This window comes from Poecilia reticulata, chromosome 23 (genome assembly GCF_904066995.2).
Source record: "Poecilia reticulata chromosome 23, P_reticulata-male-v2, whole genome shotgun sequence".
In the NCBI taxonomy this organism is placed as follows: Eukaryota; Metazoa; Chordata; class Actinopteri; order Cyprinodontiformes; family Poeciliidae; genus Poecilia; species Poecilia reticulata.
The window spans coordinates 18,987,409-19,012,175 of record NC_088852.1 but is presented as its reverse complement, the minus strand read 5'-3'; the positions used below and the strand labels follow the sequence as shown (position 1 = coordinate 19,012,175).

The following is a 24,767-nucleotide window of genomic DNA, read 5'->3' as shown; positions in this document are numbered from 1 at the left end:
TAGAACAACATGGAAAGAAATGCATCGTAAAACGAAAGTTACGTATGTAGCTACGGTCCTATGAATTCAGGATGACCACCAGAGGGCGGTGCTGAAAGCACTGAATATTCCCTTCGCACATGCGCCGTTCGAGCAATAATATCAATGGAGTCGCACCTGTGACACATCGGATGATCAATCAGAGGCTATAATATAGCATGACGTCATCCGAGACTCTGTTCCTACAAAATCTTCTCGCAAAACGCAAGGATTCTGAGTGCCAAAGAATCTCTGGCGGTCATCCGGGACTCATAGAACCGTAGTTGCATACGTAACTTTCATTCCATTTCATCCCTACACCTCTCAAGTCTGCCCAGGATGTGGAAACGCTCCTGGTAGAGTGTGCCTTCACGCCGATTGGCCGGGGGCAACGCCCTGCAGCGTAGGCGTGGCAGATGACATTCACAATCCAATGGGAGAGACGCTGTTTGGATAGAGGACAACCTAATCTTGGGCCCCCATAACACAAGAACAGCTGGTCTGAGCATCTTATAGAAGCAGTGGCTGCAATATAGGCCTCCAGTGCCCTCACTGGGCACAGTAACTCAGAACTATCGCCAGCTTCCCCTGACGTAGGCTGAAAACGCGCCAACCTCAATGGTTGGTTACACTGAGAATGAGAAAACACTTAAGGGACAAACACCGGGTTTGGCCACAAGGTAACACCAGAACCATCTGAACCCCATCTGAGACATGACGGGCTGACAGAAAGAGCATGTAGCTCACTGACCCTCTTAGCTGAGACAATTGCCAACAAAAAAGCAGTTTTACATGACACCCATTTGAGGTCTGCCTGAACCAAAGGCTCAAATGGAGGGTGGCATAGAGCACTGAGGACCAAGGACGGGTCCCAAACTGGCGCACGTGGAACTGTTGGCAGGTGCAGCCTATGAGCGCCACTCAAAAAAAGAGAAACCAGATTATGGCTCCCCACTGTACAGCCATCAACATCAGCATGACTAAATGATAAAGCTGCTACATATACCTTAAGTGTCAAAAGAGAGCATCCGTTATCAAGAAGAGACTGAAGAAACTCCAAAATAGTGGGTACCGCACAGGTGACTGGATCATCATTACGGGCAGAACACCACTGGGAAAACAGACGCCATCTGTTTTCATATTGCTGACGAGTGCAGAATGCCCTGGTAGTCAAAATAGTGTGCCTGACGGGACCTGAATACCCAGTCAGCTGCTGTTCAAGCCTCCGAGTGGCCACACCCACAGCCGGAGGCGTTGAGGATCGGGATGCCATATCTAACCCCAAAACTGAGACAGTAAATCCCTCCTCGTTGGAAGACACCAGGGGACACCATGACAGACTCCGTAGAAGTGGGAACCATGACTGTGCTGGTCAATATGGAGCTACCAGCAACATCCTGTGGCCCTCTTCGAGAACTCGCTGAAGAGTTGGCCATATCAGGGAAAGGGGTGGAAGGCATATAGGAGGACGCTTGGCCAAGGATGGGCCAAGGAGTCCTGGCCCAGTGCACCTGCTGCTCCTGTAAGGGAAAACCATAGGGGACAATGAGTTGACCTCTCAGTTGCAAACAGGTCAACCTCTCTGACCAAAAAGGTCCCAGATCAGGCAGACTATGTCGCTGTGGAGGGACCACTCTCCCGTAGCTGGAAAAGGGAGTCTGCTACCTGGTTGCGCAGCCCTGGCAAGTACACCGCCCGCAGGGTGGATAGGTGAAGAGACGGCCATTTCAGGAGAACCTGGGACTCCTTCAGAAGCTGTGCTGACCTGGTGCAACATCTCTGTTGTCTACCACATCAACCAATGTGGTAGACAACAGCGGTGTTGTCTGACCGAATCAGGACATCTCCCCTTCAGATGGGGCAAAAAGTGCCTGGAAGCCAAACGCACAGCATGCAGCTCCAGCACATTTATATGCTTGGAGCGATCCTGTGGACACCATTGGCCCTGAACCGCCCTGTGTTGCCACACAGCGCCCCATCCCGTGGAGCTGGCATCTGTCGTGACCACCTCTCTGCGATACACAACCACCCCCATGGACACACCCCTGGACAAATGGGTCCCGTCTCTCCACGGACTAAGGGCACGAAGACATGGCCACGATACCACAAGTTTGTGATGCCTGTGTAGCTTGGCATCTAGGCGCCAGCTGTTGATCCACCTCTGCAAAGGGCGCAGTGAATGCAGACCTGTCATGGAGGGAGAATCCAAAAGCACCCCAAGAAAAGTGGTTGTCTGCGATGTTATCAGACAGCTCTTCTCCAAGTTCACCTTAAGGCCCAACCAGGACACATGAGCGAGCAGGTGACTCGTATCGCGAGATGCATGCTCTCGAGACGGGGCGCAGAGAAGCCAATCGTCAAGGTATGGTAGAACCTTCATGCCGTGGGCCTGCAGAGGAGAGAGGGCTGCCCTCACGCACCGAGTGAACAAGCTCGGGGAGGGCGAGAGGCCGAACAGGAGCACACGGAACTGTCAGTGGCGACTCCGATAGGCAAACCTGAGAAAGCGACGATGGTCCGCCGCAATAGGTACATGAAAGTACGCATCTGTAAGGTCGATTGATATAAGCCATTCTCCCTTTGTCACAGCTCGCAGAACCTCTACCGTCGTGAGCATGTGAAAAGGCAGGACCTTTAAATACTGATTTAGTCCCCTGACATTCAAAACGGGACGAAAGCCACCTGTCTTTTTTGGCACGAGGAAATACGTTGAATAGTAGCCTCTGGGTTGCTGTAGAGGATCCACTGCCTCGATTGCACCCTTGGTCAGGAGGGCGGAAAGCTCCTGGTCCAGGGCTTGCGCTTTCACCGGGTCGGTGATGACGGTCACCCTGACCCGGTGTGAGATGTGAGGCCGCCGTTGGAACTGTAGTCGGTAACCATGGGTCAAAGTGGAAACCACCCATGGATCCACAGCGAGAGCAGCCCAGTTACTGAGCTGCTGATGAGAAAAATATCCGACGGCTGGGATGGTGGCCTCACTTCCTCTCCCCATGACCCTTAGAGGGGCCAAAGTCTGTGGCCCAGGTGTGCCTGGTCGGTTGGCGGACTGGCTCACAAAAGTCCCTGCTGGGTCTCTGCTGTACATCACGAGGGTAAGACCCACCAGGCCGAGCAGAACCCCAAGGTAGCGGCCGAATGCTGGGGCCAGCCGATGGGCGCCTCGGATTATGAGGAGGAGGGGGCATACCTCTGCTGAGGCCTGAAAGCTGTTGTCTAGTCTGCCGCGCCTGAACGGTTCGTTCCAGCGCTTCCAAGGCAGCAGTTCCAAACAACTCCCCTGGTACCACAGGAACACCGCGGAGGGTCCTGTGACATGTTTTAGTCAATGTGGACTGAGCCAGCCAGACCTCTAAGCAAACCTAGACCAGAAAAGACATCACACACCCAAGCTCTCTGGTCATCAATACAAAGGCCTGAAGAGCTGCATCGCTAAAGCCAATAGCTGCATCTGCCCCACTGGTATCCTGAAGGGATGCAGAAAGGGCAAACATGAGGTGTGCCAAGGAATTGACAAGGCAGCCGGCAAGTGCACCGGCATTATACGCCTTACAGAGGAAGTCACCTGTAATACGACATTGAACCCACGGGCACCAAACATCATCATGCAGGGCTTCATCTGGGCACACAATGATCGAGGCATCAGCAGGTTCAACCGCAGGCATGCGATCCAAGCCTGCCTTGACCCACACATGCATAGCACCAACACCCAACCATCTGTGGAGAGACGTAAAAAGGCTCTAGGGTCCCGCCAACAAGCATGCAACTCCCTGAGGTAACTCCTCTGATGGGGGGACAGAAAAGGGAGTAGGGCCTCGTCTGTGCCTGAAAAAGGCACTGCCAGGAGATGACTCCACCACTTGCGGGACATCCAGCTGCAGCTGTCTCAAGGCCATACGCATAATGTCCCGCACTGAGCTTTCACCAGCCCCGCAGCGCGAGACGACTGTGCCTCCTCTTCCTCATTCCCAAAATGAGAGGCAGAGGCAGCCAAATGCAGCACATCGTCCTCCACAGCTAACTCTGGCATAGGTGGGGAAGGAAACCCAGTCATGGGAGCATCCACTTGACGTGCCTGAAAAAGGGATTTCATCTCCGTCAACTCTGCAGACAATCGCTCAACCCTTGTGGAAAGACACTGGTCAGACTTAGCTCGTCTCTTCTTAGGAGGAGCCACCTCTTAAGGAGAACAGAAAAGGTGAAGTAAAAATTGCTTATCTGACATGCCAGCTGCCTATTTTTTTTCTTTGTTTCCGTTATTAAAATTTGTTTGGCTGCAGTAAAAAAAATAAAAATAAAACGGGAGCACAATAACAATGAGACAAGATGCAGGAGCCAGAGTTGTGGCCTCAGTTCTGCACTTAGGTGTGGCTACCTGCCCATAAGGTGGAAGGTCATTTCCACACTCGGGGCGTAACTGGGCCAGTCGAGCCACTTTCACTGCATGGGGCATGTAGCTGCAGTTCATGCGGGGATTGTCTGACAGGGCCTCAACCAGGTGATCATGCCCGAGGCAGGCAGGGCCACTGTCGTGACCATCATTGGCCTGAAGCACAGCCCCGCAATCAGCATAACAGTGGGAGCTATCCATGTCCAAAACTGAAGGGAGTCCCACCACAGGCAGACAGAGCAGACTACGATTGGGAGAGGGAGCGGAGAACGCTACCGTCACCAATCACAATAAAAGAGCAACAAAGGAGCTTACACCATTATCTATGTCCAGAATAAAGGACGAAAAAAAGAAAAATTAAACTGGGAGAGGGGAGCGAAAACGCTGCCATCACCAATTAAACACAGAGGGGCAACATGCAGCCCAAGCCCAGAACTCCGAACAAGAGGCTTGCCAAAATTGGGAGAGGGGGCGAAAACGCTGCAGTTACCAATTAAAGAAGCAAACGAAGAGTCAGGTGAGCCCATAGACATAATATAAGAACAGACGCCTCATGGACCGCTCTTGCCTATTGTCGCTGATGAGAGTTAGGGCGGCCATCTTAGAGCAGTCGACCGCACAATGATATATTAGTGCATTTAATGACACGCTTTTTTGTTACTGAAAACCTTATACTAACAGCTATCAAAGCTACATTTATAAACAATTGTATTTTTAAAGTATTTTTTAATTGTATTGATACATAGTTCAGTGCATTTAAATATGCTTAGTGGGAAAAACAATAGAATAGAAATAGAATATCCATCCATCCATCCATCCATTTTCTTCCACTTATCTGGGGTCGGGTCGCGGGGGCAGCAGCTTCAGAAGGGAGGCCCAGACTTCCCTCTCCCCAGCCACTTCTTCCAGCTCCTCCGGAGGAATCCCAAGGCGGTCCCAGGCCAGCCAAGAGACATAGTCCCTCCAGCGTGTCCTGGGTCTTCCCCGAGGCCTCCTCCCGGTGGGACGTGCCCGGAACACCTCACCAGGGAGGCGTCCAGGAGGCATCCTTACCAGATGCCCGAGCCTCAACTGGCTCCTCTCGACGTGGAGGAGCAGCAGCTCTACTCTGAGTCCCTCCCGGATGACCGAGCTTCTCACCCTATCTCTAAGGGAGAGCCCAGCCACCCTGCGGAGGAAACCCATTTCGGCCGCTTGTATCCGTGATCTCGTTCTTTCGGTCATGACCCAAAGCTCATGACCATAGATGAGGGTGGGAACGTAGATCGACCGGTAAATCGAGAGCTTCACTTTTTGACTCAGCTCTCTCTTCATCACGACGGACCGGTACAGCGCCCGCTTCACAGTAGACGCTGCGCCAATCCGCCTGTCGATCTCCCACTCCCTTTTTCCCCTCATTCGTGAACAAGATCCCCAGATACTTAAACTCCTCCACTTGAGGCAGGACGACCCCCCTGACCCGGAGAAGGCCCTCTACCCTTTTCCGGCTCAAGACCATGGCCTCGGATTTGGAGGCACTGAGCCTCGAAATCATATCAGAATAGAATATTCTGATATTATTGATGTATGATGAGCATTTTACAAAGCACACAGCTGTTCATAATTTATTTAATTATTTAGTGATATCAATACATATTTATAGAAATATACAAACAAATAATGATTAATAATGACAAATAAATAATGATCAACACTGAATAATATATCAGATACAAGTTTATATGTATATACATATAAACATGTATAGCCTAATATATTATTCATCGGCTGCTTTCCAGCCAAGGAGCTCTAGCTTCAGAGATTCAGCAGCTGAGATTGAGTCCAAAATCCGATGTGAGATTCATCCGTTCTGCAGTGAATCCGTCTCTCTTTATAGATTCTCTCTCTTCTTCCTCACATCGTGTCTTTAGGAAACCTTCAAAACTTAAACGGAAGATTTGGGATGTATCTTACTTTTGACAGAGTGAAAGAATTACATAAATAATAGTCTTTACCACCAGCGTAAACTTTGCTGATCAATGTTATAACAATATAAGTTTTATAATATGTGTTACTAATGTAGGCTCTTGTGTCAGATAATCCAAGCCAATGTTAGAGAATAATTTTTGAGATTTACGGAATCTCGGTTAGCCTTCATAGCGGGGCTGAACCTGTATTACACCAAGCACTGTAGCTAATATTAGCTGGTATCTCGCCGGTGGACATAAATACAGTAAAGTAATATTCTAATCACAAAATATACACAATAATATGTCCATCTTACTTGTGAAATGTTATCTGTGGAGCCCTCACATCAATAGTCCATCAATCCGAACAACAACAGCATCCCGCAGTGCTGAGGCATCTTCTGTTGTTTTGGTTGAGCAAAGTAGGAGGGACGGCCGCTCCAAGATGGCTGCCGTATTTCCTGCGTCGGAGCAGCCAATGCGGGGTCTACTCTTATATTATGTCTATGGGTGAGCCCAGCACAAATAAGATCGGCTGAAATTGGGAGAATGGGCAAGACACTACCGTCACCAATTACAGAAAAATCCAGCAGACCAACGACAGGCAGACGCAGTCTGCGACATCTAGTATATGACGAAAAAAATCAAGACAGAGAGAGGGGGCATGAACGCTGCCGTCACCAATCACAGCAAAAAGATTTTTGAGAAGAAAAGAGGGGCTGACGCAGTCAATCATGTCCGGACAGGACAAAAATTAAAATGAAATTGGAAGTGGGGACAAAAAAGGTTCCCGTCACCAATCAAAGTAATAAACCGCTTACAAGGTCGACTAAAATTGGGAGAGAGGGCGAGACGCTACCATCACCAATTAAACCAAAACGTCAAATGCAGAAAGGCCAACACCGTTAGCTAAGCTCCAACATGTGTACAAACACAGTGGTCATAAACTGTGAGTTGGGAGAGGAGGCGTAAACGCTGCCATCACCAGCAAACGGTACCTTGAACGAAGATCCGTCGCAGCCCTAGGAGAGCGATACACTGCAACTCCGGCCAACAGGCAGTCGGGCGTCCAACGACAGCGAAAAGATCCAGAAAATTCAAAAGGATGATGCCATACAAAGTGTTAAGAAAATAAATTTAAAATATGCTAGTTTTAAAACTTAACACATCTTGATTAAAACAGCCTAATTATAGTTTTAAAATTAACTTATTCTGGCCTATTGACCTTTATTTTACTTGTAGTTACAACAGATCGTTTGATCTGGCCTTTGTCTGAATGGGAAAACAATCAGAAGTTCCAGCTTTTCACACAGATCTGTGAAAAGCCATAAAACAGCAGGAGTTCAGGAGAGTCTCTACTTTCACTTTGTTTAGATAATGGTGACAACTGGTGTTTGATCTTGGAAACAAATTGCAGGGAGTTTCTAACTTTAAAGAAGGTCAGAGACAGCTCCTGGTTGGATGAGCACAGATACGCCTTATTTGAATAAATTAATGACAAGAATACACCTTTACTATAAAATTTTCTACATAGAAGTAACAAAAGGAGATTTGCTCTTGCAAATCTCCAAAGACGTCTTTGCTTTTTATTTGTCGTTTCCATCTTTTGTCTTTTTCCCTCTCTCAGGTAAATTCATGTGTTGTTTGTGCTCAGAGTTTTCTGATGTTTTGTGATGTTCTTCTCTGGTGATAACATCCATCTGTCTTGAATAAATACAGATTATTGTGATGCCGTTATCTCTGCTTGATCTCAGTCTTTGCACACAGCATTTTCTGAATCCAGGCATAAGAGAGGATATAACGAGTCAAAAGGTTTTTAAAGTTCTAGAATTTTTCCTCTCTAAATAAAAGCAAACTGCATGCGAGAAGAAAAGAGGAACAGAGCCTCGGATCACGTCATGCTATATAGCCTCTGATTGATCATCCGATATGTCACAGGTGTGACTCCGTTGGTATTATTGCTCAAACGGCGCATGCACGAAAGGAATATTCAGTGCTTTCAGGACCGCCCTCTGGCGGTCAGTAGGGATGAAATTAGGGCTGTTGTAAACGATTATTTTAGTAATCGAGTAATCTATAGATATTTCTTACGATTAATCGAGCAATCGGATAAAAACAATTATGAAATAAAATATTGGTAAATCTTCCATAACACCAGTGTTACTATCGGATATCAACATCAGTCTATTTTTTCCACATTTGAGCTTCCCTACCAGTTACTTTTTTGTAGTCCGGGGGAGCAATACGGGATATTTACGGCTCCTCCGTTCAGAAACTCATCTACCAGCCATGTTCCGCCTCCCGTTTGTTCAGACCGGGATGATATAAGTTTATTGTGCGGTTCGTCCGTAAAGCTGCTCTCCGTAAGCATCAACCCTCAGCCGCCCGCCGTGTTCAGTCTCTCCGCTCACCTGTATAAATCCTCCTCAGCTTCTTCCCGCCGTTCAACCAGCAGCTCCGGAGCAGAAAGGCTGCCGAACTCCCGGCATCGCGCCGGTCATTTTAAGGATGTTTATTGGTCCCACAAAAACGATGAAAACCCGGAATTATCACCAGTCAGTAAAATCCCCGCGGGCCGAACTTGAAGATTGGACGTTATGCCGCTAACACGTAGCTTCCGTCAACAACTCAGTGGCGGATGTCAGAGCTCCGTGCAACGCAAATAATGTTCCGGCTGAAACACGGTGCGCTAAATGATAAAACATAAATTAACGAAGCTTTGAGGCAGGTCAATTTTCCTCGAGGAATTTTAATAATCGAGGTACTCGAATCACTCGAGGAATCGTTTCAGCCCTAGATGAAATAGAACCAGGATTGTCCTGTAGAGGTCACACAAAGATGAGATGTGTAAGAGAAGCTTCAACTTTCAGCAGGAAAACAAGTCAGAGCCGCAATGGGCTCCATCAAAGCCTGTACAATGTTAAATGGACCTAGTCAAAGTCTGGGGGTCTCATTTGCAAAGCTTGTGTATGCACAAGCCTGAAACTTGCGAATGTAGTTTCCAAGCAAATATTATAATTTATAAACATAGTATCTGTATATATGCCTGTACTCATAAGCCGTAAATGCACATGAGCTTTCAAATGAACAAAAGTCTGTAAAGCAGAGTCAAATCTAAACCAAAGTCCACATAATATTTTGTGTTTTCTCACAAACCTATTCATCTCCCCGATGATCTCCAGGGTGAGACGTACCAAAGTTTTATTTTATGCCACAGATTAAGCACAAAATATGACAAGGTGTGAAGCGTTCACAGTGATGTAAACACCTAAATACATCTGTGTGTAATGTTGTGCAATGAATGCATTGGTGCTGATGGAAGCCATTGTAAATGGAAGAATCAGGGAGGAACAAGTTTTCAGGAATCACCAAGATCTTCTGGCTCATGATGATGACTGGCTGATAGCTGACTCAGACTTCCTGGAGCAGTGGCCCTCAAATGGCGACACACGATCCACGTCCAGCCCACGAGTCATCCATTTGTGGACTTTTGGCCCTCTACTTGCTGTCTGTAGTCTGTGGTTAGTCCAGATCCTGATCTAGAATAGATGATGAATGTTGATTTGTTCTCGATTTTCCAGGTCTGAAAAGCCACCACTTCGTCACTTCAGTTTGGTTTTAATGTCCTAAAGATGTAACATCCCTCTGTTGACAAGCTGTCATTGGGTCAAATAGTTAAATGCATCAGCAAAAACGGCTTTTAGAAAAAGAAGTTGGCGGTTTGCTAATTTTGGGTAAGCTTGATATACTCCAAGTTTGAAAGTAAAATAAAAAGTTTAACCCTCTAGCGGCCTGAAGTCGAAGCTCAGGAGGAACGCAGCAGATGTCTGACAGTGGGAGTTGAGGTGTGAGATGGGGGTTTAGTACTGATGGACCCAATTCATTTATTCTCCCTCCAACCAGCACAAGATCAATGTACCTAAAAAGGGACAGTATCCTGTAAAATCAACTTTTCTGAGCTTTACATCATGTTATAATGTTATTCCCTCATCAAAAACACATCTGGAATGTTGCCTTGATTCTTTCATGTATGTTTGAGAAATCGTTTAATCTCCAGCGGTATTTTGAATTCCTGAGTTCTTTGAATCACCTTAAATTGTCCCCCTTCATCCCTGGTTTTGGCTTTTCATATTAATTTTTAAAACATAAATATTTCTTGTTTAAGTATGAAAATGTATTTATAATTTAAAATGACATTTTCTTTCTATATGTTTATTGTTTTGTGTGAAAATAAACATTTGAATATAAGAGTTTCTGGCTTGTGGGTTAACAGTTTACAATAAATGGATCTCTGACTATTTGAAAAATGTCTTTGTGGACCTTCAAGGTTTATATCCGAGTACTCCTGCCCTGGAGCTTTGCTCTTGGATCTCTGTGCTGAACTGGGTCCAGTATTGGAAAGACCAGACCACAGGAACCACATCGATCCTGTTCAAATACAGCTGTTAACTGCTCTGGGGTTTCTGGCAACCGTTTCCTAACAGCCAAATTAGCAGACTGCAGAGTGCGATGTGTTTGAATTAATGATAATAAAAAGTTAACTCTCTGATGCCACTTTAAGGAACAATGCTAGTCTCTACATGAGTTTATGGTGTCACAGCCAGTGCTGAGCGCAGTAGTGACTGTTGGGGCCTCATGTCCTGATGCACTATTTTGCTATAACCTGCAGGGGGCAGTGGCTAATCCATCAATCCATCCTTCCATTTTCTTAGTGGGGTTGGGAGGGTTGCTGGTGCCCATCTCCAGCTATTGTTCCGGGCGAGAGGTGGGGTTCACCCTGGACAGGTCGCCAGTCTGTCGCAGGGAACACAGAGACACACAACCATGCACACACACACACACACACCTAGGGGCAATTTAGACAGACCAATTAACCTGACAGTCATGTTTTTGGACTGTGGGTTTTTTGAAAACCCACCATGCACAGGGAGAACACGCAAACTCCATGCAGAAAGACCGGGGCCGGGAATCGAACCCAGAACCTTCTTGCTGCAAGGCAACAGCTCTACCAACTGAGCCACTGTACAGCCCAGTGGCTAATCCCGCTTCCAAATATCCAGATCTCAGAGGAGGTGCGCTTTAATATCAGGCGTCCCTCCCACTAAGGGTGTGTAAACTTGATTCATGTGACAGTGGCTACAAAAACAATGCTTTCAATTCCTCATTTTCCCAATTCCTCACATTGCTTTCTGCTTCAGCGAAATTGCCTTTTTCCCCCCCTGTTATCAATTTCCCCCTAGTTGAAATTGATAACATTTATCAGCCAGGTCACTTAAATAAGCACCGACAGTCACAAGGAGCTTTGCATTGACCATTTATGGTTGAATGTGTGTGTGCTGCAGAACCTGAGGAGGGACCTTGTGCAAAGCCTGTTAGGTTCAGCTGGGATTTATACAGAAAAATTGCATACTGATTAATACACATGGTTTTATAAATAAGAATTTTTCTTGGCGTATGCCATTTTTCTTTTGGATGTATGTATACTTTTAGGATGAATCCTAGCCTTTATAAATGAGACTCTTGCTTTTATTCTTGGACATGACTTGAAAAATCATATTCACAGATGTTTCCCATCCCATCAGTTATTTTGCATATAATAATCTTCACACGTCATTGAGAATAGCAACTGACTGTGACCATGGAAGTAATTGAAGTAATTGCTTCTGATAATTTGGATCAGTGAGCAAATACTTTTGGCAATATAGTATACGTCAAGAATCAATTATGTTTTGACTCGTCATCTGTGGGGACAGTGCATCACCCACAACAGACATTTTGTTCTGTGCCAAGTGCAGCTGGAAGAAGCACTCACCTACAATTGGCCCCACTTTCATTCCATGTTTTTGCAATTCGTCCCTCAGGCTCTCATCAGTAAGTGATGTGACGTCGACTTGCTCCGGATGATGTTTATCCGATTTCCTGGCGGCTTTCTGTGGCACAAAAGCAGACAGTTAAAACTCAAACTTAATGCAATCCCGGCACATGTTTATTTTCATTCACAAGTCATTTCATCAGCCTCTGTGAATGGCACAATGAAACGGCATCATTGGAACAACGGCAGACTATTGTTGCAACTCACCCAAAAATATTCTGATATTTTTAAATTAATATTCCAATATGGCTGCAAAAGAAAACCTTGCTTTAGCTGAACCAAAATAGATTAATTAAGTTTAGTGATTTTTGATCAAGAGTTGTCAGTTTAACAAATTCATATTTTTACTTCTGGTTAGGAATAGTCCAGATGATTTTTTTTTTTTTTTACACAGACACATTCTTGATGGACAGCTGGATGTAGTCCAGTACAGCTCCTGTGAATGTCTCCAACTCCTGGTGTTCAAATAAGTCCCACTCTGACTGAAACTGTCCTGCAGTTTGTTGAGTTCATCAACAAACTGGCCTGGTTGTAACCGTCCTTTTGGTGGCCCTGGCTCTGCGTCTGTAGGTTGAGGACAGTAGGAGAGACAGGTAGTCTGACTGGCTGAGGTGTGTGAGGAGGTGTGGCTCTGTACGTGTGCCTGATGTAAACATGATCTAAAATGTTCTCTCCCCTTGTAGAACATTTCACATGTTGGTATAACTTTAGTACAGTCTTCAAGCTGGTCTTGTTAAAGACCCCTGCAATTATGTGAAACCAGAACCCTTGTTTTTTGCGTGACTCTTTAGCCGGATGCGCTTAAAAAGTGGTGATATTTGGCACACTTGGTTGATACACGTTTTCATTCAGATTTAATTAACTTTGGCGGGATTGAAACTGCTCCTCCAAGCCGTTCACAGAGCGTTCTGCCCCCTATCAGCTAGAGCAGGCCTTTTATTTGGGAAAAAGAAGAATGTAAGAAGACAAACAGCAAGAGACAGATGGCAAACTCCATCTACACACACAGGTCATCCAGCCCTTTCCCTCGGGAGCAATTTCGCACAGGGGTGGAGGGAACAATCAGTTCTTGGTGCAAAAAGTTTTAACACAGACGAGACTAAATGAAAATCACATCAATACTGATTAATATAAGACTGATTAATGATCCAAAGTATTAATAAATGTATGATATATAAATGTAAAAATGATAACACAAAAATCCCAAACAGCTTTGTTGAGGTCCAGCAGAATTTTAACACTCTGAACCTGTTGTAGAGTGTACATCTGTCCATGTTAGTCATTAATTTAAATAAACCCACTTCAGAACATACTCATCTAACTTTCACTGCAAAAGCAGTGAGATCGCGAAATTAATGCACATTTCGACTGGTAGCATTCACTTCGTAATTAGTTTTTATCTTAGCGGTTTCTGCTCTGCATATAAAGGATTACCTGAAGAATGAACATGGGTTGATAACATCCGCAGCGGCGCTGTGTTTTGAGCAGGAAAACGAAGAGGATTTCCATGGTAACAATGGCTGATCGATCATTCTTATTAGCAACAGACAAAGAGTATCAGAGACTGAGAGAACGATGAGATCCTGGCAGTCTGAGAGGCAGCTACTCAGATCCAAGCAGGGGAATAGCGGCGCTGCGTAGCTGCAGGGAGTCGATCACTACGGGGTTAGGCGGAGCCACGACTTTAGCAGCTAGTAGTAAACAGCTTACAGCCACGGCTAACTCCGGGAGCCAAGGTAGAAAAACCTTTTTCCCCTTAGTCCAAAAGACTGCATTTGTGGCTGCATTTTTACTCCAAAATGCAGCCACAGTGTCCAAAAGAAAAAACATAAGTGCAATCATTTGCATATTGAGAGTCTACAGAGGCTGATAATCTCCCCACTCTCCTGGATTACCGTTTAAATTTGAGTTTTATGTCAAATCCACATGAATTAAATGACAGAAACTAATTCTCTCACTGCATCTTTGATTCATTTTGTCCAGCTGCAGACTGTTAGACTGTCCAATCAGAGTCAGGTATTGTGTAGTTGGTGATTTTAATCAGTTTTCAGGTAACTAAATTCAAGTCTATGGAACACAAAATGTCACTAAAATTACTCTGTCCTTCTAAAATCTTTCAGAAAATTGTAAAAATGCACTGAATCGTAGCGAATTGTATCGCTCAACAAATATTGTGATGCATATCGTATCATGACCAGAATATCGTATATCATATCGTGAAATTATTGTATCGCTACACCCCTAAAAATAGAGGAGCAAACCCTGCTGAAGCACCAAAACACTGACTGTAATTCAGTGAAGTGTGGCTAACCACCAGAAATGTGAGGAAAGCCGAAGGGGAAATGCTCTGCCTCCATGAGGAGTGAAGCTGTGGTTCTCTGTGTGAAATGGGCGGAGAGTGCGAAGCCAGATGTTCTTCCTAAGGGCAATCTAACCTGGATGTTTCATCATCACAACAGTCTTTTCTAGAGTGAAACTGTGTGCTCCCTCCTCTGCAGCCACACCCAGCTCCAATGAAGTCATAGTTCTCTTTATTATCACCTTATAGAGAGTAGTCAAATGTGCAGCATGCCAGGACTTGTGGTTTCACCCTGAACTGCTTGGTAGAGTAACAATGGACTGTGTAGTTCGCCGTCACCAAGATGGAAAATATTTTCATTACATATTCATATCAGTATATAGGCTTCTTTCACAACAGTGGGACATAAAACAGGACGTATGGCAGAAGAATGCAAGACTACAGCTAGACATCTGAAAAATGTCCAGAATGACTTTCTGGGATTCTTACTCACTGATTCATTCTCACTGTAATCACACTGGCATGTAAACAGTAGGTTTCACAACATATTACAAAAAAATAAATAAATAAAATCCAACATAAGGCTGGTCTTTAACTTTTAACCATATGTACAAAGAATTTCCTCAGTAAAGAGGCTTGTCTTTGCAGTTGTAATAGGATGTGTGATTGTTCTGTGTTTGAACCCAAATGTTCCCTTTGCTTTCTCATATGCATGTCATGTCATAAAGTCAATTTAAGATCTCCTTTTTGTTCCAACTAGTCATAATTCTAATTAAAGATTGAATGACACCATAATGCAAGATACCTTCTATGTATTTTAGATAGGAGTCTATAAGATTCAATTAATGCAGATTAAATTGCAGATATATTGAAAGCCAATAATGACTAGGCAAAACTAACAGATATTTACAACTGTAATGTAAAAATCTAGTCAAAATTCCTTGTAAAATGTTTTCAAATGAATTAAAAATATCTTGAACATTTTTTAATCTAAACATTTCCTGCATTTTAAATATCTTTAACGTGCTGCCCAGTCAGAATAACATTACTGATATCTTTAATTATTTTTGCCTAATCAAAACATCCCAGAGTGCATCAATTTAGAAAGTTCAATGAAAAAGTGAAAATTGTAAAAAGAAAAAAAAGTTATGCACTTTGCTGGGTTTCCTTAAATAGAAACATTTTAAACTACCAATTAGTTGAGCTTACTGTACTGTTTGATAACTAGGATTGTCTGATTGAATTGAAATGATTTTTGTCACGTGCCTTGAGACGACATTTGCTGTGAACTGGTCCCATAGAATCAGAGTTTTATGGGCAGATGGATGAAGTCAAATACAGGACAACGGAAGAAAGTTTGGAGTCTGAAAAAAACTTGAGACTCAGGAAGAGGTTCAGCTTCCAGCAGGAAAACTACCCTAAACACAAAGGAATGATTTAAAAAACCATTCATGTGTTAGAATGGCCCAGTCAAAGTCCAGAAATCAACCCAATCAAGAATCTGTGGCAAGATGTGAAAACTGCTGTTCACAAACGCTCTGCATCCAATATGAGCTTGAGCTGTTTTGCAAAGAACAGAGAAACTTTGAGCAACTAAAAGTCCAAAGCTGGTAGAGATAAACTCTAAAGACACTGTTTGCTGCTGGAATTGCAGCAAATGGTGGTTCCACAAAGTTCTGACTCAGGGAGCCTGAATATTTTTGCACATCATACTTTTCAGTTTATTTGTAGAAAGTGTTTTGAATCATGTGTAATTTTTTTTCTACCTCACAATTTTATTCCACTTTGTTTTCTTTCACATTAAACTCCAATAAAATATATTTGTTTGCAGTTGTAATGTGACCGAATGTGGAACATTTCAAGGGGCATGCAAGCCACTTTATTAATCAAAGCTTCATTTCACATTGTAAAATGATCATTATAAATAGTACACAGTGTGCAATCATTTTTACAAGATAAAAAAAATATTGCATCTTGTAAACTTGAATTGTGTTATTCATGCCTGAGCAGAATCATGTCTACTCTCTTACTTCAAATGACTTCATTTTATAAAAGTATTACCAGTAAAGAATGTGTGTTTTTCTGTTTACTTGTAACTTATAAATCATTATTCACATTGAAGCATGAAGGAAAAGAGCTGGATAAGTGTCCCACCCTCAGCATTCCTCTGTAAGTACACCTTTACACGGTTGCCGTTACTTCACATACTGAACAACTAACAGAGGTAATAAATCCTTTATGAGCGTTCTGCTGTTTCCACACTGCTGTGTTGTCAACTGGTGAAACCTGTCTGGTTTGTAATGTTCAGCACAACCTTTTGGTTGCAGGTAAAAGAAAATCTGCAACACGATTCATCAGGAGCAACATGTAAGCAGACGTCATGTTAATTCTTTCCTAATCCTGCAGGACCCTAGTAAGATTTCAAGCTAGGAGTGTGTATTGTTTTCAAACTTTTAGCCATTTTATTTATAAAGAACACTTAAAAATGTGATAGAGTGGTATCACATGCAAAAAAAAAAAACTCCTGCAGAGAACACTGCAGCTTAACAGTTTGCTAGAGAGGTGCACTTGTAGTTCCCACCAGCGCAGAGCTTGACCAAAAATGGCAACAGGTGGCTCCAAGCACAACTGGACAGACAGTCAGGTAAAGATTCGCAGACAGTAGCAAGTAGAGCATTTCCAGGAAAAAGAAAATAAAGAATATCCCAAAATTCTACATGAAGTGCAAATATAAACATCAAAACATTGGTGCAAATTCTTTTCTCCTCCTTTAGGGATTTAAAAATTCTTTATCCTAAAAAGAAAATGTGAATTCATTCATTTGCCTAATTAATTTCCCATTCCCCTTTGCCAAATGTAAAGCCTATGAAGGGTCATTTCATAAACATACAGTAGCAACTTTGGACTTAGAAATAAAATTTACTGAGAAGCTCATTTGAATTTGTATTTGTGGAATTTAACCAGTCTGTGCCTGCAGGGTTCAGTGCAAGTTCCAAAAACAACTCTGAGAAACAGCATCAACGTTACGCAGGTGCAGGAAAATATGTTACAGATGTCTACAGTGAATGCACTATTATAATATTCAGTATTTAAATGTGAATGGTATAAAAAAAAACATTAAAACGAGCAATATTACTTCAAAGTCAGACATTGGCATTGTCTTGTGAAAAACATTTATCAAACACAGAACATGAGAAGCTAAACAAAATGTGTTTGAAAACATTATGTTTCCCATAAGTAGAAATTCTTACATCCAACACAACCAGTTTTTACCTTACTGCAGAATAAATCAATCAATCAATCAATAAATAAAGAGAGCAGATTTGTGTTAAAGGGGAACTGGAGCAGGAAGAAGTCCTTTTATGAAGCATCTTTCACCCCCTGTTAGAAGTATTATCCTCAATGGTAATATTTAGTATTTCTGTGTAAAGGTGATTTTAAATTACTTCAAACATTTTGTGAAATCCTGCCTTTAAAACTAAACGTCATTGCCTACTCCTGATTTTATTGTCCGTAAAAATAAAGTGTTTCTGCAACTGGATGGGATGTGTTGAACTGGCAGCTGCAGCTGTTATGACAACCAGCTTCACTGAAACTAAAGTGGGAAAGTTCTGGGAGGAAGTGAAAGCTGAACAGTGACAGTTTGATCAGATCTGTGGCCATGAAGTGATTTGGTTAGACCAGTGTTTCCCAACCCTGGTCCTCAAGGCAAACTGATCTGCATGTTTTAGATGTTTCCCTGCTTCAGCACACATGATTTCAATTGTTGACTGATTAACAGGGTTTTGCTGATTTGCAATCATCTGTGTTGAAGCAGGGGAACATCTAAAACAGGGATCCCCAAACTTTTTCCTGTGAGGGCCACATAACTTTTCCCTTCTCAGGTGGGGGCCGGAGTCAGTTTGTAACAGAAAAAGTGTGACGATTGTAGGAGTGCCTAAATGTAAAATATATATTGTTTTCCAGAAAGCACAATCAAATAACCCTCTCTGGGTTCTTCACAGAATAAATCCAGGAAGGATTATAGTCCGTATTTTACAAACTATGAGCCGCACCGGACTATAAGCCACAACCCCAAAGTTTTTTTCTAAACCAGTAAACATACACATCTAAGCCTCAGATATCTCTGCCGCTCCAGGTTTTCCACAACGATGCAACAGCAGCAGAGGGGGGCGGACACCCAAAATTTGAGTCATAACAGGTCATTTGAATATCACACTTGTGGGTTGAAAAAGAAAAAATTGCCAAGATTATATTTAACAGACCTGATTACGGTAGTTTCCGAACGGTAACTAACAGTAAAAGTGCTGATCCTTCGTTTCTGCTTCTAGCACGTGCTAAAGCAGTGGTTCCCAACCTTTTTATTACCGCGGACCGGTCAAGACTTGGACATTTTGTTGGGGCCCGGAGGAGGGAGCCGGGGGGCGGGGAGAACGAGAATACAACCTGTTGAATGTGACAGGTAGCCAATCAGAAAGCGCGGTGACGTCAGAACAGAGGGGAATCCCAAACAGCTGACATGTCGCGCAACTCAGAGTCCAATGGATATCGGAGATCATATGTGGAAATGTTTATTATTAAATCTAAAGGTCATTATTATGTTTATTCAGTTAAAAATGTTAACTATGAAAAAAAACATATTCACCTCCTAATCAATAGTGCAGCAAATAGAGCGTCTTTCATCCACCGCCTTTTCTTTTTATTACATCTTTTATCTCTTAAAATGACTCCACAAACTATCACTATTGTTTCTACATCATCATCCGTGTTTGGTTATTCTAAATTCCCGCTATGTTGGGGGTTTTACTGGATTATCGTCTGGAATCGCGATGTTCGTGACTGGAATCGGTTCTTGTTGCTCCTGCCTTGTGGCTGAACACGAACCGATCGAACCTGTTGTTCTTTTATCAGCTCTGTGGTCACAGAGGTTTGGAGAATCGGCCGACAATTCTTAAATCTTTCCGTATAAACCAGACTAAGACTCACAAGCTCTACTCATCTCCTCTCAACCACTGCCCAAACGCTCCGACTTTGGTCGCTATGGTAACGTTTATATATCCCTTCAAAATAATATACAGAAGCGCCACAAAAACGAACATTTTACTTTCGTGAAAATTTTAACTCACGAATTATCGTGAGTTAAAATTTTCACGAAGTAAAATAGTCCGTTAGTCATTAGACTAACGGAGCCCTGAGCTTGTTTCTCTGCAACGAGACGGTCCCATCTGGGAGTGATGAGAGACAATGACACCCGAAGTGTGTTACTTGAGCACAGCCTGCTTGTTCTCTACGTGGCGAAGCAGCTTGAAGCTTCATTGCCTCATTAGCAGCCGGTCGCCGCATGTTACGCAGAGCGGCTTGTAATGTGGGACTCACCTACCGGTCTGGGATAAATCCATTCTCCTGTTTCTTCTCTGGGCCTTTTCCCCTTTGCAAAGAAACTTTCCAAAGACACCTGATCTGTTTCTTACTCATTTTGCTGCTTGTGGGCTCAGTGTTGGCGCACAAGTAACCACTTCCAATGATTCACTTCCTGCTAAAGTGCCCCCTGGTGGTTGAAGAAAAATCCACATATAGTCCGGAAAATACGGTAAATGAAGAAAAAAAATCTGAATGCTCTCTGGTATTTTCAGGGGGGCGGTGTTATAGATCAACTGGTGGCTAAATCAACTGGTTGAAATCTATGCGCACCGCAGATGTTTCCAAATTGTAGGTGGCTGTGTCGATGCCTGTTGAAAAATGCTACTTGGGTGAAAAAACCGTTTGCAAAACTTTACTATAACTCCCATTTGATGCAAATATGTTTAATTTTGCATGTGAAAATTACATTTCAAAACAATTTTCTAAAGAACAGCCTTCATTGCGCTTTGAAAACACCGCATTTGAGCATAACCAGATCAATGAATAACACAATCCCTTTCACATTCAGGTTCACCAGAATACATTAACTCATAAATAGCCGCAATGTAAACCTAAGTGGATAGTTTCTGCTTTTTGTAACCAGCACTGGAATTGACTCTCAAGTACCTGTTATGCGAGTTGCTTACATTACAGGTAAGCAAAAGGTAAACAGTAATTGTTGCATTGCTTTGCGACATTTACTACCCACAGTAAGTGTTGCTAAGCAATAAGGTTGTTGTAATATTTAATAAAATTTAACTCACATACCTGATGGTGTTGCTTGTGGTGTTTATGTGTCCAATTAGAAAGGAATATCAAGTAATGTCGATAAGTTGTACTGTAATAAAATCTCATCTAAATGATATAAAGTTAACAGCTAATGTTGGTGGTGGTGATATCCAAACTGACAAGCCGAAATTATGATAATAAACGTTCCTACATTACTGTCGGATACCACCAACAGATCATGAGTCATATCTACAGTATGTGTCCGTGTGTTCTCTACTGGGAAACAGTTTGCAAGCTGTTGACGAAGGGAAATCAAATTAAAAACAGAACGAGCCGCATTAAGATTAACTAGTGACAGTCAAACAGGGTCCTGAACGCAATGTTTGTAAAAAATTAGGTGGTTTTGTCATTTCCTGATCAAAACGCGACAAACGTAAATAAACAGATATGAAAATGTCTCTTCTTTCTCTAAGAGCTCTTCAAAACATAATGGTATGATTGAAGAATACTTTAAAAGTTCACTAAACTATACCCCACTTCAAAGGAGACTGTACTAAACAGTTAGAATTTGTACTACCACCCAGCATGACGATCATTTTGCGTCTTTTCAGTCTTTTGTTGACTGACATGCTCTGCAAACATATCAATAAATATAAACAGTTATAATACCATGCAAACTAATTCATTGCTCATTTAATGGAAGCCACATTACTTTGTTTTCACTTTAAGACTTCACTGGGCTGCAGAAGCAAAGCTGTGCAACTTGGTAATCTGACAATATTCTCATAGTTAAAGTTTGTCTGGCAAACCACAATATTACCTCCAAAATGTTGGCAACAAGTTAATTATTTTATTTTTGTAGACAATAAAATAAACTGGTCCAAAAAGGGAAGCAGACGATGGCGCTGCCAGCTAAACTCGTCCCAGCGGTCGCTGAGTTCTGAGCAGGCGCCGTTTTAACCACTAAACTATGACCTACCTGACATTGATCGTCATCTAACGACACGCCGCGCTTTAGGAAGCAAACCTGGATTAACTGGTGACACTTTCAGAATCTCAATTCGAGTGAAGATTTTAACCTGTTTCTGATGGAAAAGTATTGTTTTTTCAGCGATGTCTCATATGGTTGAGAATTACAGTCACTTGATGAAAAGAATAAAGACGTTTAGTTAAATTACGAGAAAAAATATCAACAATAATGCAGAAATGACACGTAGAGCTGCGGTAGCCATGTCTTCTGTAAATGAGCTATGAAATAAAGTGTAACATTACAGAAGCAGTTAAGATTTTGCTATAGTTTCTGTGGATACCTATTTGAAATATCACAATATTAGGAATGTGTGGGAAAACTACACGGCCAGTCGATCTTTTTAAACACTTCATTTTTAATCCCAAGGCTCTTTAACATTTATGTCGGCTTTCAGAGATTAATCTTTGCTTTGAGATCTGGTCATTCCACATCGAGATCTATTTCAATCTTCCTTTGACGAGTTTCAACCTCTGAAGCATAAGTCAGAACAAGTTCTATGTAATTTACATGTTTTGATGGTTTTGCAGATGAACTTTAAAAAAAAAGGGGGGGGCAACATATTATATTAGACCAATAAAGTCTTTCTAATTAGTTATTCCCGAGATCTTGGTGGTTGTTTTACGGAATCGGATAGTATTTTTGAAAAGATTTGTAGTTCTTTAAGCTTATCGCATTGTTTACTTCCTGGTTCGGTAAAGGGGTCCTAAAAAGCCACGCCCACAGAAACATCAGTCTTTTCCAGCTGCCACCACCAGTTGATTTAGCCACCCGTTGATCTATAACACCGGACCAAATGTGGAGGCGGGCCGTATCCGGCCCGCGGGCCGTAGTTTGGGGACCACTGATCTAAAACATGCAGGTCAGTGTGAGGACCAGGGAAGGGAAACACTGATCTAACCAACCATCTGACATCAGGAGGCGGGGCGCAGCTGGTGGCTGGATGGGAAGAAATGGAAAAAACTTTTTGTCCCGCAAAGTCAAAACTAGTTTAGGAATACCGTTAAGCTGATCTATGCTGTATAAAACAATTGTACAAACTGCACTCGGAGTTCTTTTCCGAGGTAAACATTTTTTCTTGGTAGTTCCACCATAAGCGATATGAGCTCTTCTGAATATCAGTACCGTAAAAACCGTTAAAAAAAAAAAAAAAAAAAAAAGTACAAGAGGCAGCTGGTTGACTCCAACACGGAGAACAAGGCTTACCCTTCCGGAGGAGCGGCTTCTGTTGGGGGCCACGACAGGCGGAAGCTCCTCGTCGCTGGAGAACGCATCCAGAACCACGGCCACGGCTTTCTTCTGGTTCTGGACCGTCAGGTTCTTTAGATAAAGCTGCACATACACGTCCTTGGTCGGGTTGCCACTGGGCAGTTCCACATTGTGAGCAACAAGCTCGCTCTTTAGCTTGTCTTTGGTGAGCACAGACGGGTCGTCCAGGTACTCCGGCATGTCGAGTTTAAGATGAAGGCAGAGGAGCCGCACAGAAATGAGCTTGGCGACGGAACCGAAAGCAGAGCGACCAAGACGCGTATGTCTGCAACCTGGAGGCTCCTGTATCATAGCTCTAGGCTGGTGAACTTAAACCACGCCCCCTTGTGATCTTACTTTTCAAAGTAAAACTCGCATCACATGTCATCATAACATAACCTCCTATTCTTTTTCTCTGGTGACCAAATGGCTGGTTTTAATTGTTTCTGAAATCAGAATATGCTCTCTCTCTCTCTCTCTCTCTCTCTCTCTCTCTCTCTCTCTCTCTCTCTCTCTCTCTCTCTCTCTCTCTCTCTCTCTCTCTCTCTCTCTCTCTCTCTCTCTCTCTCTCTCTCTCAGTGAATGGTTTTTTGAGTCTTCTTTCTACCTTTTTCTGCAAGGTGTTTCGAACACTTCTTTCTTCGTACAGTTACTTGATATTTGAGTTAGTTTGGTTGTTCCAGACTGTTCCGGTAGCTTGTAGCTACCGGTTTGGTTTGGCGTTTGGCAGTGGCGGAGCCAGAGGGGGGGCCAGTGGCCCCCCTGTCATCTGATTGGCCCCCCCAGCGCCCCCCCTGATGATTGACATGTAACAGCACCAGGTTATTCCTGTACATTATTTGGAATCATTCTGAGTCAACCTAATATCTAAAGAAGAAAAACAATAATATGAAAAGAAAATGTATAAAACTTTATATAAGTCCATGTGATGACATAAATAAATAGATTTATATCAGACGCGATACCAGCCTCCTTTATACTTGTACTCATAAAACCTCCTGGATGTTTCAGTTGTGCTGCGTTGTGGTGCAACTCAAAGGCTAAAGCGCTTCATACCTGGTGGTGATGGTAAAACACCAATAAGTTATTTATTGATCCTCCGCAAAAAGAGAAAAAAACCCAAGAGGGCCGACAATGTTCTAGTTTGGATCAGAGGTGGCGCTAGAGGTTTTTCGTTGTCCGTCAAAGAAAAAAAATCATTTTATTTCCAATTTGTAGTCATCAAACGAAACATTTATTATTTCTCTGCTAGCACGTTTTTGAAATCAGGTAACATTTCACGAAATGACATGATTAGAAGACGACAGAACTCTGATCGTTTCCTGACCCCTCAGCGGGAGGAAAACCAGCAGAAGCGGATCAGCTGCTGGACGCTCCAAAGTCTCTGGTCCGTTAAAGCGACCAGATCAGAGATGATCCTCTGACTGATATTGTTCTTAGTCTGATTAATAATGAGCTCCACGATGTTCTCTGTGCGTAAAGTTAAACTGTCTGAGCACCAAGTGGTCAGCTGATCACATTCTGGACAGAAACCAGTGAACTGCTCTCTGTTCTTATCAAGACGAGGTGAGGAGGGAATCTGACATATTAACTAGGTTAAGTTTTTACTGGTTTTGTTTTTAAAACACCATTAACGTAAGCAGTGTAACTATATATTGTATATTTAGTGTTTGTCATCTCATGTGTGATTAATTGGAGCATTTATTGTCCAGCGCTCTGCGCTTGTTTCTGCCTAACGGATCTGCACTTTAATTTCTTTCCTCTCTCAACAGTCAGCTGTTATTCCTCTACTTAAACTAAGTAGATTATAACATTCTCTTTAGCTTTTCTCTGTGTGC

At 43.0% G+C, this 24,767-nt stretch overlaps 2 protein-coding genes across 3 annotated transcripts in view; both read right to left on the bottom strand.

The window, feature by feature from the left end:
- Positions 1–23,254, bottom strand: part of tmpoa (thymopoietin a) — a 34,160-nt gene extending 10,906 nt beyond the window's left edge. Inside the window, exons 1-2 of one of the 2 annotated variants that reach the window (XM_008401242.3) lie at positions 22,888–23,254; positions 12,167–12,284 (exon numbers count right to left, since the gene is read on the bottom strand). In XM_008401242.3, the coding sequence (XP_008399464.1) occupies positions 12,167–12,284; positions 22,888–23,241 (472 nt within the window). In that variant the 5' untranslated portion in view covers positions 23,242–23,254. The remainder of the gene's footprint in view (positions 1–12,166; positions 12,285–22,887) is intronic. The other variant, XM_008401241.3, reaches the window with a different exon arrangement.
- On the bottom strand, positions 8–12,160 carry LOC145550248 (uncharacterized). Its single transcript, XM_081604315.1, has 3 exons — positions 7,353–12,160; positions 6,672–6,858; positions 8–6,331 (listed from the first exon to the last, which is right to left on the bottom strand). The coding sequence occupies exon 3, from the start codon at positions 5,804–5,806 to the stop codon at positions 5,240–5,242; it is 567 nt and encodes a 188-aa protein (XP_081460441.1). The 5' UTR covers positions 5,807–6,331; positions 6,672–6,858; positions 7,353–12,160; the 3' UTR covers positions 8–5,239.
- Positions 23,255–24,767: the final 1,513 nt, after the last annotated feature.

Bases quoted from the DNA above. Each gene is read 5' to 3' on its own strand.
- LOC145550248 (XM_081604315.1), bottom strand. From the start codon at position 5,806: ATGAGGGGAAAAAGGGAGTGGGAGATCGACAGGCGGATTGGCGCAGCG.